The sequence below is a fragment of the Tupaia chinensis genome, unplaced genomic scaffold (genome assembly GCF_000334495.1).
Source record: "Tupaia chinensis unplaced genomic scaffold, TupChi_1.0 Scaffold000104_1, whole genome shotgun sequence".
NCBI lineage: Eukaryota > Metazoa > Chordata > Mammalia > Scandentia > Tupaiidae > Tupaia > Tupaia belangeri.
The window spans coordinates 666,225-679,233 of NW_006159568.1; the positions used below are offsets into that span (position 1 = coordinate 666,225).

Sequence of the window (13,009 nt, forward strand, 5' to 3'; positions counted from 1 at the left end):
GCCAGGTATGAAAATTGTCGCCAAAAAAAAAAAAAAAAAAAAGAAATGAGGCAACTGCTTTTCATTTCTTTTCTTTCTTTTTCTTTTTTTGTCTTTTTTGATCTGCTAAGAGATCTAACTTTTTTTTAACTTTTATTAGTTTTATAAAACAGAAATAACACCTATTCATTGTGAAAATATGAAAAACAAAAGCAAAACCAGCAAATTATTCATAAGCTTTTTCTCATAGACAACTATTATTATTTGTCTTTTTAGCTTTCTTTGGCATATTTATATACATATAATAATATATCAATATTTAATATATTGCTATTTTCATAATCATGGTATCATACTATAAATACTGTTTGTAATCTTTGTTTTCATTTATTGATATATTGTGAACATCTTTGTTTCCTTTAAAAAAAAATACGGTAATGTATGTTTCTTGTAAAAAGTCAGAAATACAGATATGCGGGGAACCAGCAGTTGGCGTAATGGCCATGTCGCTGGACTCCCACGTAGTCGACTGCGGTTCACGTCCCGGACCTGGTGGCTTAAAACTCACACCGGGTGCGTGTGTGTGCGTGCCCACGATCCCGAGTGGAGAATGGAGGAGAAGGGATTGCAGCGTGACCATCCCCCCGGGGGGTGATTTCTCCCTTTCTGTCTCTCTGTCTCTCTCTGTCTGTCTGGCAAGCGCACGCGTCCTATTGCGAAAAAACCTCTCCAAAAAAAAAAAAAGAAAAAAGAAAAGAAATACAGATATGCAAAAAGAAAATTACCACCTCTCCCAGAGATACATTGCTGTTAATATTTTGGCATGTATTTGTTAAGATATTTTAAAGCACAATATATATATGTGTGGACAGATTGGTTTTAAATTTATTTATTTTTTTAAAAATTTTGCTATAGGGTACATGTGCTCACCAAAGAGAGACAGAATGAGAGAGAAGAAGAGAGAGGGAAAGCAGGAAAGCAGGCCACCAGGTCTGGTACTTGAACCATGGTCAGCCATGTAGGAGTCCAGCACCCTAACTACCATGCTACCTGCTGGCCTTGTGGACAGATGTTTTTAAATAAATGAGATCTTTTGTGACTTTTTTTTTTTTTAAATAAGATTCTTTTGTGATTTTTAAATTTTTAAAAAAATTCTGCCAGAGAACCAGCAAATGGTGTAATGATTATGTCGCTGGACTCCCACATAGTTGGTAGCGGTTTGAGTCCCGGACCTGGCAGCTTAAAACTCACGCTGGGTGCCTATGCCTATATGCCTAAAATCCCAAGAGGAGAATGGAGGAGAAGGGATTGTGGTATGACCATCCCCAGGTGGGGTGATTTCTTGCTTTCTGTCTCTATTTCTCTGTCTCACTGGCAAGTGCATGCGTCCTACAGCAAAAATCTCTAAAATTAAAAAAAAAAAAAAATCCTCTTTCCAGAGCATCCATGTGCTTTCCAGAGAGAGACAGAGAGAAAGCAAGAAAGCATGTCCTATGAGGGATAGTCATGCCACAGTCCCTTCTCCATTTCTCCTATCTGGGATTTTAGGCAGGCACAAGCTTCCTGACATGTTTTTCAAGCTGCCAGGTCCAGACCCAAACCATGTGTTTTGCCATGTGAGATCTGCTACATTAACCACCATGTTAGCCATGAGGGATCCAGTTACCTTAACCAACATGTCACCTGGCCCTAATTTCCCTTTATTTTTGTTTTGTTTTGTTTACTTATTTATTTATTTGGAGAGGTTTTTGCTATAGGGCACGTGCGCTCACCAGAAAGAGAGAGACAGAGAGACAGGAAGTGAGAAATCACCCTCCGGGGGGATGGCCACGCCACAATCCCTTCTCCTCCATTCTCCTCTCGGGATCTTGGGCACGCACGCACACTTGCCTGGTGTGAATTTAAGCCACCGGGTCCAGGACTCGAACCGCAGTTGACTACATAGGAGTCCAGCGACATAGCCGTTACGCCAACTGCTGGCCCCCTGATTTCCCTTTCTTAAAGTTGGCTAATTACCAACCTTTCTTATTTGCCATTTAATATGACACATTGACAGATTCCAGTGATTCAGATGTGGAACATCTTTAAGTGGTCCTTATTCTGCATGTGCATTCACTATTGTAAACATATCAGCTCTTCCCAGCTGATCTAGAGATACAATTGTAATCTCAAGTGTTTTTTATTGAAATTGACAAGCTGATTTTAAAATATATTTAGAAATAAAAGGGTGGACGGTAGCAAGACTATCTTGAAGAAGAACAAAAAGGAAGTTCAGAATGATATTTCCATTTACAGTCTCCTGATTTATGTCAAGAATGACATACAGTAGGGGAAAAGATCGTTTTTTGGATAACTATACTGGTCAGTTGGATATCCTTATGGAAAAAAATGAATCTTGATATTACCTCACATCTTTTGTTTTTTATTTAAACAAAAATAAATTCCAGGTGGACTGGAGTTCCTGACATAAGAGAGAAAACAACCGTTTTTTTTGTTTTTGTTTTTGTTTTTTTTTTTTTAATGTGCTGTAGGGTACATGTGCTCACCAGAGAGAGAAAAGAGACAGAGAGGGAACGTGAGGAAGCATCTCCCCCAGGGGAGATGACCATGCAGCATGCAATCCCTTCCCCTCCATTCTCCTGTTGGAATTTTGGGTATGCATGCACATGTCCCAGGGTCCAGGACTCAAACTCAGCCATGTGGGACTACCACACTGCCTCTGGCTGGTTCCAACGCTGTCTTTTAGAAAATAAGAGAAGCCTTGACGATCTTGGGGTAGGCAAATGTTTTAATCAACAGACACTGGAGAGAGCGAAAAAGCAAGCCTCAGCCACCAGGTCTGGGACTCAAACTGACCATGTGGGAATCCAGCACCTTCAACCACCACGCCATCTGTGGGTCCCAAGAATTGACAACATCTTAATAGGTGATAACATCAGTTCTGTGAATGGCAGGAAGTTCCTTTGTGTTGCTGGTAAGAATGTAAACAGTCTGGAAAATCAACATTGTAGGGACTGGCAGATGGTATGCTGCTTAAAGGCACTGGACTCTTACTTGGCCAACTGTGGTTGAATTCCCAGACCTGGTGGCTTTCTTTCTCACTTGTCTCTCTGATCAAACTGGAAAATAATAATAAATAATAATAAATAAAGTTAAATAAAATAATTCTTTAAAAATAAAAAAAAATCAGCATCATATACTAAAGCTGAACATCCTCAATACCCTTGGATTCAGACTTGAAAAGAAAAAACAATTTCATGTGTACAAACATGGTACAATGCAGAGAACTGTTAAGGAGCGTTTAAATTATTACCACCTTTCCGGAGGACAATCAGAATATTTATCAAAAGCCTTAGAAACAATCATACCCTTTGGCAATTCCTCTTTTAGGAATATATCCTAAAGAAGTAATCAGATACATAAAAATATAATCATATTAGTGTGTTTGAAAGTTTTAAAAGCCAAAATATTGAAGGAAAAAAGGAGTAAATTATGTGCCCAGACATCCAGATCTTAGGGTCACCGCTAAAATGCTTTCATAAAATAATATCATTTAATGTGGTAAAGATGTTCATGAATCTATCAATGCATTTTTAAAAAGCAAATTACCTAAAAGCATGGATGGTATGATACCAGTCTTAGGAAAACTGCATAGTTAAGGCGCTAAGACTGGAAGGACATGACTCCCAAAGCGCTAACAGTGATAGGGTAAATTTTAAATTAAATTTTTTTTAATTGGTAGTAAGTTCCACGGTACAAAGTTCAAACGGTATAAACGGAGTACAGTAACATTTTCTCGCCTTCCCCTGTCCCCCAGTCACCTCCCTAAGAGGCAATAGGGGATACTGCAGAGCTTCTCAAGCTGTCTGGCGTGGTCCCTCGCTTTCGGGTTTCTACACGGCTAAAGCGAGCGGGGCGGGGTCGGCGGCCGGGGGCGGGCCTAGCTCTGGCTCCGCCTCTCATGTGCGGCCCGTGTCCCCGCCCTCCGCAGACGCGCGCACGCCCACGCTGGACCCGGACACGATGCACGCTCGCCTGCGCCTCTCCCCAGACCTCCTCACGGTACGCTGCGCCCTGCTGGGCCGCCTGGGGCCGACGCCCGCGCTGCGCTTCGACGCGCTCTGGCAGGTGCTGAGTCGCGACTGCTTCGCCGCCGGCCGCCACTACTGGGAAGTGGACGTGCAGGAGGCGGGGGCCGGCTGGGGCCCCGACGCCTCCCTGCGGCGCCGCGGGGACTCGGCCGCAGCCCGCCTGGGCTGCAATCTCCAGTCCTGGTGCCTGAAGCGCTACGACCTCGAGTACTGGGCCTTCCACGACGGCCAGCGCTGCCGCCTGCGGCCCCGCGACGATCCCTATCGTCTTGGCGTCTTCCTGGACTACGAGGCCGGTGTGCTCGCCTTCTACGACGTGACCGGAGGCATGAGCCACCTGCACACCTTCCGCGCCACCTTCCACGAGCCGCTGTACCCCGCACTGCGGCTCTGGGAAGGGGCAATCAGCATCCACCGGCTGCCCTAGGGGCTGAGACCTAGTGACCGCTGAGTGGGCGGGCTGCAGCTGCCCTGGTCTCACTGCCTACCCTCCCATCCCCTCTCCTTCCCCAGCCCTCCCTGCAGTCACACGCAGGACTTGGAACGGTTCCCCTCCTAGGCTAGTTTCAAACCTAAGTCCCAAACACAAGTCGACCTCACCACCACCACTGTCACTTAATCTAGGTTCTTAAGGGTGACACACCCACAGGTGAGTCCGAGCATTCTGACCTTGTCACTGTCCTCAGCCTCATAAGGCACGTACAACCACCCGGCACGCAGTCAGCACACAGTAACTACTTGTGAATGGAAGAGAGTCACCCTGCCCTCGCTCTGCCATCCCTAAAGGCCTCCCCACTCCAGCTTGGTCTCTCTGGCCCCTCATCCAGCTACTGTCTGCGACGTTCGCTTTTGCCTGGTTCGTCTGTGGCACTTGCAAGGGAGGTGGCTCAAAGGTGGAGTCCCTTCTGAGACAGTGTTTGTTCAGAGTGGAATCCAAGTCGCAGGGAAAGTGGACCATGAAGGACAGAAACTGGCTCTGTGTCAAGCTCCAAGGTGTGTCTCATGGGAGCAGAGTTAACTTTTTTTTTTTGTCATAGGGCATGTGCACTCATCAGAGAGTGAGACAGTGGGGAATTGAAAAATAACCCCCCAGAGGGCATGGCCACACTGCAATCCTTTCTCCATTCCATTGGGATTTTTGGCGCTCCTGGGTGTGCCTGATAACAGTCTTCAAGCTGTCAGTCTGGGACTGGATCCTCAGATGAGCATGTGGGATCCAGCCGCCCTAATCTCCAAGCCTCCTGCTGGCCTCCAGAGCAGCTTTACACTTGCCGCTCTGAATTTTTTCCTGTGACCTGCCTAAAACATTCCTTAACCTCTTTTAACAATATGGGACCGCAGATGGCGTAATGGTTACATCCTTGGACCTGCATGTAGTTGAGTCCAGACCTGGTGACTTAAAACTCATGCAGGGGGACCAGTAGATGGTGTAATGGCTACATTTGTTGCTGGACTCCCACTAGTTAACCAGGGTCAGAGTCCCTGACCACGCAGCTTAAAACTCATATGGGGCACCTGTGGGTTATGTGCCCAAAACCCTGGGAGGAGAAGGGATTGCCCAGTGGTCATTCTTCCTAGGGTGTAATTTCTCACTTTCTGTCTCTCTGGCGAACACACCTACCCTATAGCAAGAATCTCTCAAAAAAAGAAAAAAAAATTATATGCTGGAGTGTGTGTGTGTGTGTGTGTGTGTGTGTGTGTGTCCAAGATTCCGAGAGGGGAGGGGATTGTGGTGTGGCCATACCCCTGGGGGGGTGATTTCTCTCTGTCAGTCTCACCATTGAGCACACATGCTCTATAGCAAAAATCATACACACACACACACACACACAATTTAAAAGTATGAAGGGGGAGGAACCGACAGGTGCCGTGGTGGTTAAGGATGCTGGACTCCCACATGGCTGACCGTGGTTTGAGTCTCGGACCTGGCGGCTTGCTCGTGTGGTCTCTCTGGCCAAATTAAAAAGAAAGAAAGTTAAATAAAAATGATCTTTAAAAAAAGTATGAAGGGGTTAGCAGGTGGCGTGGTTAAAGGCACTGGACTCCCACATGGCCGACTGTGATTCTAGTCTCAGACCTGGCGATTGGCTTTCTCACTTTCCCTCTCTCTTTCTCTGGCCAAATTTAAAAGTAATAATGAAGTTGGATAAAATAATTCTTAAAAAAGAAAAAAGAGGGACCAGCAGTTGGCATAATGGCTATGTCACTGGGCTCTCACGTAGTTGACTATGGTTCGAGTCCCGGACCCAGTAGCTTAAACTCATGCCGGGCGTGTGTGCGTGCGTGCCCAAGATCCCGAGAGGAGAGTGGAGGAGGAGGGATTGCGGCATGGCCATCCTTCCGGGGGGGATTTCTCACTTTCTGTCGCTCTGTCTCTTTCTGTCTTCCTGAAGAGTGCACGGGCCCTAGAGCAAAAAAAAAAACTCTCCAAAAAAAAAAAAAAAAGGAAAAGAAAAAAGTATTAAGAGGCTCCTAGGACTACAGGAAGAAAAACAAGAAAACAAGTACTCCTCCTGAGCATTCATGGCCCCTCCGGCGTGCAGTCAGCAGTGACAATATGTATCCTTGTTCAGGCCTATTCTCTTCAGAGACCCACAGGTCAGAACTCTCATAGCCCACCTCTGCACCTTGGCCTTTGCTGCTGCCCTCCCATACACATGCAGTGATATAGGACAACCCTTCTCTCTGCCTGAGTCTTCCCTGGGCTTACCTATGTCAGCCAGTCTCCCCCGTCATAAGACTCACTCCCTCATGGTCTCAGGTTTGGGACCTATGTGTCCAACTGTTACGATTGGGAGCTAAGGGCAGCCATGCCCAGGACCCTCCGCACCCTGAAAGGCTCCGAGGTCCCTTCCCTCCCAAGCAGTGAATAAGTAACCAGAAGCACTATTAGTGAGTCTTAGAGCTGGGACTGGCAGAACCTCACAGGCCACCCAGCCTGACCTCATTGGACATTTGAGGAGACTAAGTAAAAGTACTGGGCTTTGAAAGGTACCACCCACTCACCTGCTGCAGCTGATAGGTGGCGTGGTGGTTAAGGTGCTGGATTCCCATATGGCCAACTGCGGTTCAAGTCCTGAACTTGACCTAGGTGACTTGCTTTCTTGCTTTCCCTTTCTCTCTTTCTCTGGTCATTTAAAAATAATGGGACCAGCAGTTGGCGTAATGTCTATGTCACTGGACTCCCACATAGTTGACCGCAGTTTGAGTCCTGGACCTGGTGGCTTAAGTGTACCGGGCGTGTCTGTGCATGTGTGCCCAGGATCCCAAGAGGAGAATGGAGGAGAAGGGATTGTGGTGTGGCCATCCCCCCTGAGGGGGTGATTTCTTGCTTTCTGTCTCTGTCTCTCTCTGTCTTTCTGGTGAGTGCACATGCCCTATAGCAAAAACCTTTCTAAATAAATAACAAATGTAATTAATTCTTACGAAAGAAAGAAATAGTTACTCATGGTGACTTAAGGCTGGGCCAGAACTGGAGCCCAGATCCCTGTCCCAACTCCCAGACCCCAGGCAACAGGCTGACTTCCCTGGGAACTGCCTTTTGGGCCCAGCTTTTGGCCTGGGAGATTTTACTGTTTATTCATTTCCTAGGGGAGCTTGGGAAGGAGTCAGCAGGTGACTGTTGCTAAGGAAGCACAGGCAGTTTCCTTACTTGTCTTGGGACAGAAAGAAGAGCTATGAGTGGGGTTTGATTAGTCCCAGGCACCCACATGTTCCTCAGAACCCTCCCATCTGGATGTTGGCCTGGGAAACCCAGAGCCCAGTTTTCTGGAGCAAGGGGCCAGAACAGAGGCCGGACTAGTAGGGTCTTGCAGGGAGTCCTGATCCTCTGGCGGGGAAGGATGGCCCTCTTCCCAGGTCTCTGCCCTCTGCCTCCGCTCCTGATTTGTCAAGTCTCTGGATGGTTGCGAAGTCATACTGTGTGAAAGCATCTTCTTAGGCGCTTGACGGGAGGGTGAGGAGCATGCAAAACGGAGCTCCCTCATGGTTTAAATAGACTCCCGGGCATTAGTTTGAACCATAGACGACTGCCAACTTCCAATAGTATTTGACTTAAAATTGGCACTCTGATATGGGACTGTGCCTTAAATAAGGCAGAAAAAACTCAAAAGTGCCTTAAGTTCTAACCACATAATTAAACATTCTAGCTGGGTAACTGTCTAAGCACTATGCTCTAGGAATCCTGAGAAAGGGAAAATGAATTCTACCGGGAAAAGCTCAAAACTGAATTCTGACCGGCAGCAGACATTCCTGGCAAAGGGACGAGGACTACGCTGGACCCCACCTCTCTCCATCTTCGAAACTCAAGACTTGCTACTCCCACTCCTAGCGGCAGGGGCCGGGTTGTAAGGCGTCTGGTCCTTACATCACCACAGTTCTACACGTGGCAAGGCAGAGGCCAAAATGAAGCACTTGTCGAAGGTGACATAGCTCGCAGTGGAGCCGGGGCTGGGGTCGGGCAGCGAGGTATGCGCCTGTGCTCACGCCCGGCTGGCCACACTCTTCAGGGTGAATGAATGCAGCTGGTCTCTGGTTGCTCTGGTCCCCTCTCATTGAGCTACTGTCTGGGGTGTTCGCTTTTGCCTGGTTAATCTATGGCACTTACAAGGAAGGTAATCGAACGTGGAAGCCCTTCTGGGATGAGAGACACTTGTTGAGAGAGTCTGGAATCCAGGGAGCAGAGACAGCTGGACTGTGAAGGACGAAAACGGTTCTGAGCCAAGCCCCGTGTTAGCCAGAAAACTACGCTATCCTTCCATGGTCAATTGTGTGACCTCAGACTAGTCAGTTTTTGCTTCTGAGTGTTATCTATAAAACTGGGGGGAGGAGGGGGGATGACCTTAACCACAACTCCCGTAGGGCTCAAATGAGCCAAGGGTTATGAATGTGCCTTAAAAACCTTTCAGTGCAAGATCTTGCCAAGATTTATTAGCATCCCAGAGGAGTCCCCATCATTATAGTGCTGAGACAACAGATATTCCCCGCTGCCATTTGGCAGGAGTGAATATTCTTATCACAGGACCGAAGCTTCCTGGGTGGTATCCATGTCTGAAAGGGAGCTTGGTCATTTGCCTTATTCTCTCGGACTTGAATTTGTCGAAATTTCTTCATTGATACAGCAAATTGCTTGCAAATATTTTTAAATGACAGCAGTGTTCCAATGTGTGGTTTGCTTTAATAAAATCTGAATGTCTCCCGTAGCCGCATTCTTCATTGGGCATTCATATTGCTTCCCAGACACAGTTCCCAGGGCCTGGGCAGGCCCTCGCTCATCCCTCATCCCCTTCACAAAGTGGGAACCAAACCCTGATTCTCAGCTTCTCCGAGCCAAGATAGCATACGCAGATTTTGGTATCTTCGCGATCATCCTTTAGCAATACTGAAATCTTTTAGGTCACTTATTAATTTCCAGAGATTTCCAGTACCCTCTTCCTTCTCTATTGTAGTCTTTCTTTTTGTTTCAATTCCACTTTGTCAGGGCACAGGAGACAGGGATGCCAGCCTAGCAGAGGTGCAGCCCAGTGGAGGGCACACAGAGCCCTGCGCTGCCAGGCCCGGTGGGAGAGGAGTCTGTAAGTGAAGGCAAGCCGCACAGATGGGAGAAAGCGGGAGAATGGAGGGCCCCGTCTGAGCCTGCCACGTCTTGCTCAGAAGCCTTCCGTGGCTTCCCACTGCACAGAACAAAGTCCAGCGCAAGAAGTTCCTTCTTCCTCATGTGGCCGCTCCCTGCCAGACCATCACTTGCGGTCTTTGGGCACCCTAGGCATTTTCCCAGCCTCTACCCCAAATCACACAATCCTCCCCCCCTTCCAGGAAGCATTCCCTGGCCAACCGTTTCCTTCCCCATGGCCACTCCCATCTTGGCTCCCATGACTCTTGGTAAACAGCTCAGCAATTTACACACGTGGGCGCTGTTCGTGGAGGTACCTGCACCCGATGGGCTGTGAACTCTGACAGGGATGTGCTGCCTTGCTGTGGGCCCAGCACTGCACCTCCCACCCGCCAGGTGCTCTGGGATGTTTCTACATCTGAGCTTCCCAGCTCCACTGGGTGTGCCCAGATACCAGTCCTCCAGCCCTTGGGCAGCCTGGCACAGCCTGACGTGGCCAGCTACTACTGGCTGCAAGCCGGCCTGTAAATGTACACACTACCGTTCTTTCTATGTGTCCTGATGGGACGCGTGTTCTAGACAATGGCCCCCTTCTCAATTCTCTCCAACGGGCCTCTACTCAAAAGCCAGAGTGAAGTCCTGTGACCTCAGGGTCTCTTCCTATCCTCAGTCTCACAGATTCCTCCCTTCTGGAGGAATCCAAAAGAACAGCCCGTGGGGCCAGCAAGTAGCAAGGTGCTTAAGGTGCTGGACTCCCACATGGCCGACTATGGTTCAAGTCTCAAGCATGGCTGCTTGCTTTCTCACTTTCCCTCTCTCTCTTTCTCTCTCTCTCTCTGGTGAGCACATGTGCCCTATAGCAATTAAAAATAATAAAGTAATTCGGAAAATAAAATAAGCTTAGGCCTTCTGGCATCCCAGTCTGTCAGCACCTGCAGGCAGCCCACCTGTTCCCTGGCGGAAACCACCCTGCACATCCTCAGCTAGAGCCTGGGGTCAGGACCTTCACCCTTTCCCTTCCACATCCACATCCTGTTTCCAGGCCTTGGAAGACATCTCTCTAGCTCCATGTCTCTTGTTATGAAGTCTCATTTATTTGCTTCAATGTCACCTTCTCTACTGTCGTAGGATAAAAGGCCACTGACTCAGAACCTGTTTACTCAACATGTGCTTATTGGGAGAAATGAAGGGGAGTGATCACTAGTCAGAAACTGACTCTACCACCCCTCAGTTCTTAGCACCTCAATTTTACAGGTTCTCTTTCACCTATTTTTCAGCAGGGTCAAGTACTGTTGTGATCCTCTTGCCTCAGCTTCCTGAGTAGCTGGGCACAAGCCACCACACCTGGCTTCAAGGGTAGGATGGGAATTGAACCCAGGCTTCCCATGTGGCCCCAGCCTGCCTAGAGGCAGCGTCAACTAGCATGTGCTACTGCTGCCGGGCCCCAGTTCTCGCTCTCTCTTTTTTTTTATAAAAAATAATTTATTGAATTTTATTTGTTTTTCAATTTGAGCAGAGAGAGAGAGAGGGAGGGAAAAAGAGAAAATAAACTGCCAGGTCTGGGACTCAAACCACAGTCAGCCATGTGGGCTACCACCACGTCACCTACTGGTCCCTCAGTTTTCTTTGACATGGGTCTAACCGAGGATTCCCACTCCACTCACCCCATGCACAAACACAACATGCCTTTCCAGAAACCGTTTTAGGATGCACAGGAGATAAACAGGAATACATTTATACAATAAACAAGGTCAAATAAATAAGGACAGTGAGCAAGAATTGGAGGGATTGGCCCTATAGCACATGGCCAACTGCAATCTGAATCCCAGCCTCAGAGGCTTGAAAAACACACTGGGTACACGATGCTGACCGGAAGGAGAACTGGAGGAAGAGGTGGCAGCACGGCCACGCCTGTCTGGGGGTGCTTTCTCTCTTTCTGCTGAGCGCATGTGCTCTCTAGCAATAACATAAAACTGAAACATACTTGGGAAAGGGCGAGAGGGTGGTGCAGCAGAAAGACACGGCACTCTGAGACTGACCCACATGAGAGGACTCGGGTTCCTACCTGGAGACTTCCCTGAGTGTGCCAGGCACACGTGTGCTCAGGATCTAGGGTGGGCTAAGGCTGGAGGGGAACTAGAGGAGGACTCTCTGTGGAGGTTCTGTCTGTCTCTTGCTCAAGGAAAAAATAAAAGATACAGGAAAAGAATAGTCTCAGTATTGGATCAAGAACAAAGCGGAATTAGATGTGGGATCTCTATAAAAGGTGTCATTCTGCTGTTCAAAGGAAAACAGTGAAAATCTTTTTGGCCACCTGGCTTTGTAAATTTGTAATATGTGATATACAATTTTGCCGGTTGTAGGGGACTGACATCAGCATTATCACCATATGAAGAAGTTGTAGCGTGGTGGTTAGGCACTGGATCCCATATGGCTGATTCTATGGTTTGAGTCCTGGACCTGGCAGCCCGAAAAACACACTGGACACCTGTGCACGCATGCCCAAAATCCCGACAGGAGAATGAAGAAGGAATTGTGTGGTGTACCATCCCCCCAGGGGGGTGATTTCTCACTTTCCCTCTCTCTGTCACTCTCCAGCAGGTACGTGTACCATATGGCAAAAAATTTAAATAATTTTTAAAAATTCGTAAGCTTGGGACCAGCAGTGAGCGTAATGGCTATGTCGCTGGACTCCCATGTAGTTGACTATGGTTTGAGTCCTGGACCTGGTGGCTTAAACTCATGCCGGGTGCGTGTGCGTGCGTGCCCAAGATCCCGAGAGGAAAATGGAGGAGAAGGGATTGTGGTGTGACCATCCCACCTGGGGGGGGGTGATTTCTTGCTTTCTGTCTCTCTGTCTCTCTCTGTCTGACGAGCACACGCGCCCTATAGCGAAAACCTCTCAAAAAAAAAAAATTAAAAATTTGTAAGCTCTGTGCTCTACACTCCCACCCTTTTCACATTGCTATTTTTTCCTATTACTCATGTCACCTTTTTGTTGTTGTTAAGGTTTTTTTTTTAATTATTTATCAAATTTTACTTATTCAGGAGAGGCAAGGGAGCAGGCTTCAGAAGACACCTTCATGGCTCCTGAGAACTAGTTTTCTAATCTTTGCTTTTAAAAAAAAATTGTTTTTTCTTCCCTTTTGCTGTTTCTTGGTTGCTTTTGTTGCTGTTGTTTCTCCTTCTCTCTCTGTTTCCTTTTCTGCACGCTCCTGGATGCTCAGATTGAACTCGATGTTTGGGAAGAAACACACCATCCATCAGGTGACTAGAAATCACTACAGGACCACAAGAAATATGGGAAAGCAAGAAAATACCTCTCCTC

The 13,009-nt window shown here is 47.5% G+C and overlaps 1 protein-coding gene across 1 annotated transcript in view; it reads left to right on the forward strand.

Moving 5' to 3' along the window:
- The window catches only part of TRIM14 (tripartite motif containing 14), a gene marked incomplete at its 5' end in the record, with an annotated part of 24,906 nt that extends 20,019 nt beyond the window's left edge, over nt 1-4,887 (forward strand). The window contains 1 exon segment of the mRNA XM_006143774.3: nt 3,971-4,887. Within this exon segment, the coding sequence (XP_006143836.2) occupies nt 3,971-4,497 (527 nt within the window).
- Nucleotides 4,888-13,009: the final 8,122 nt, after the last annotated feature.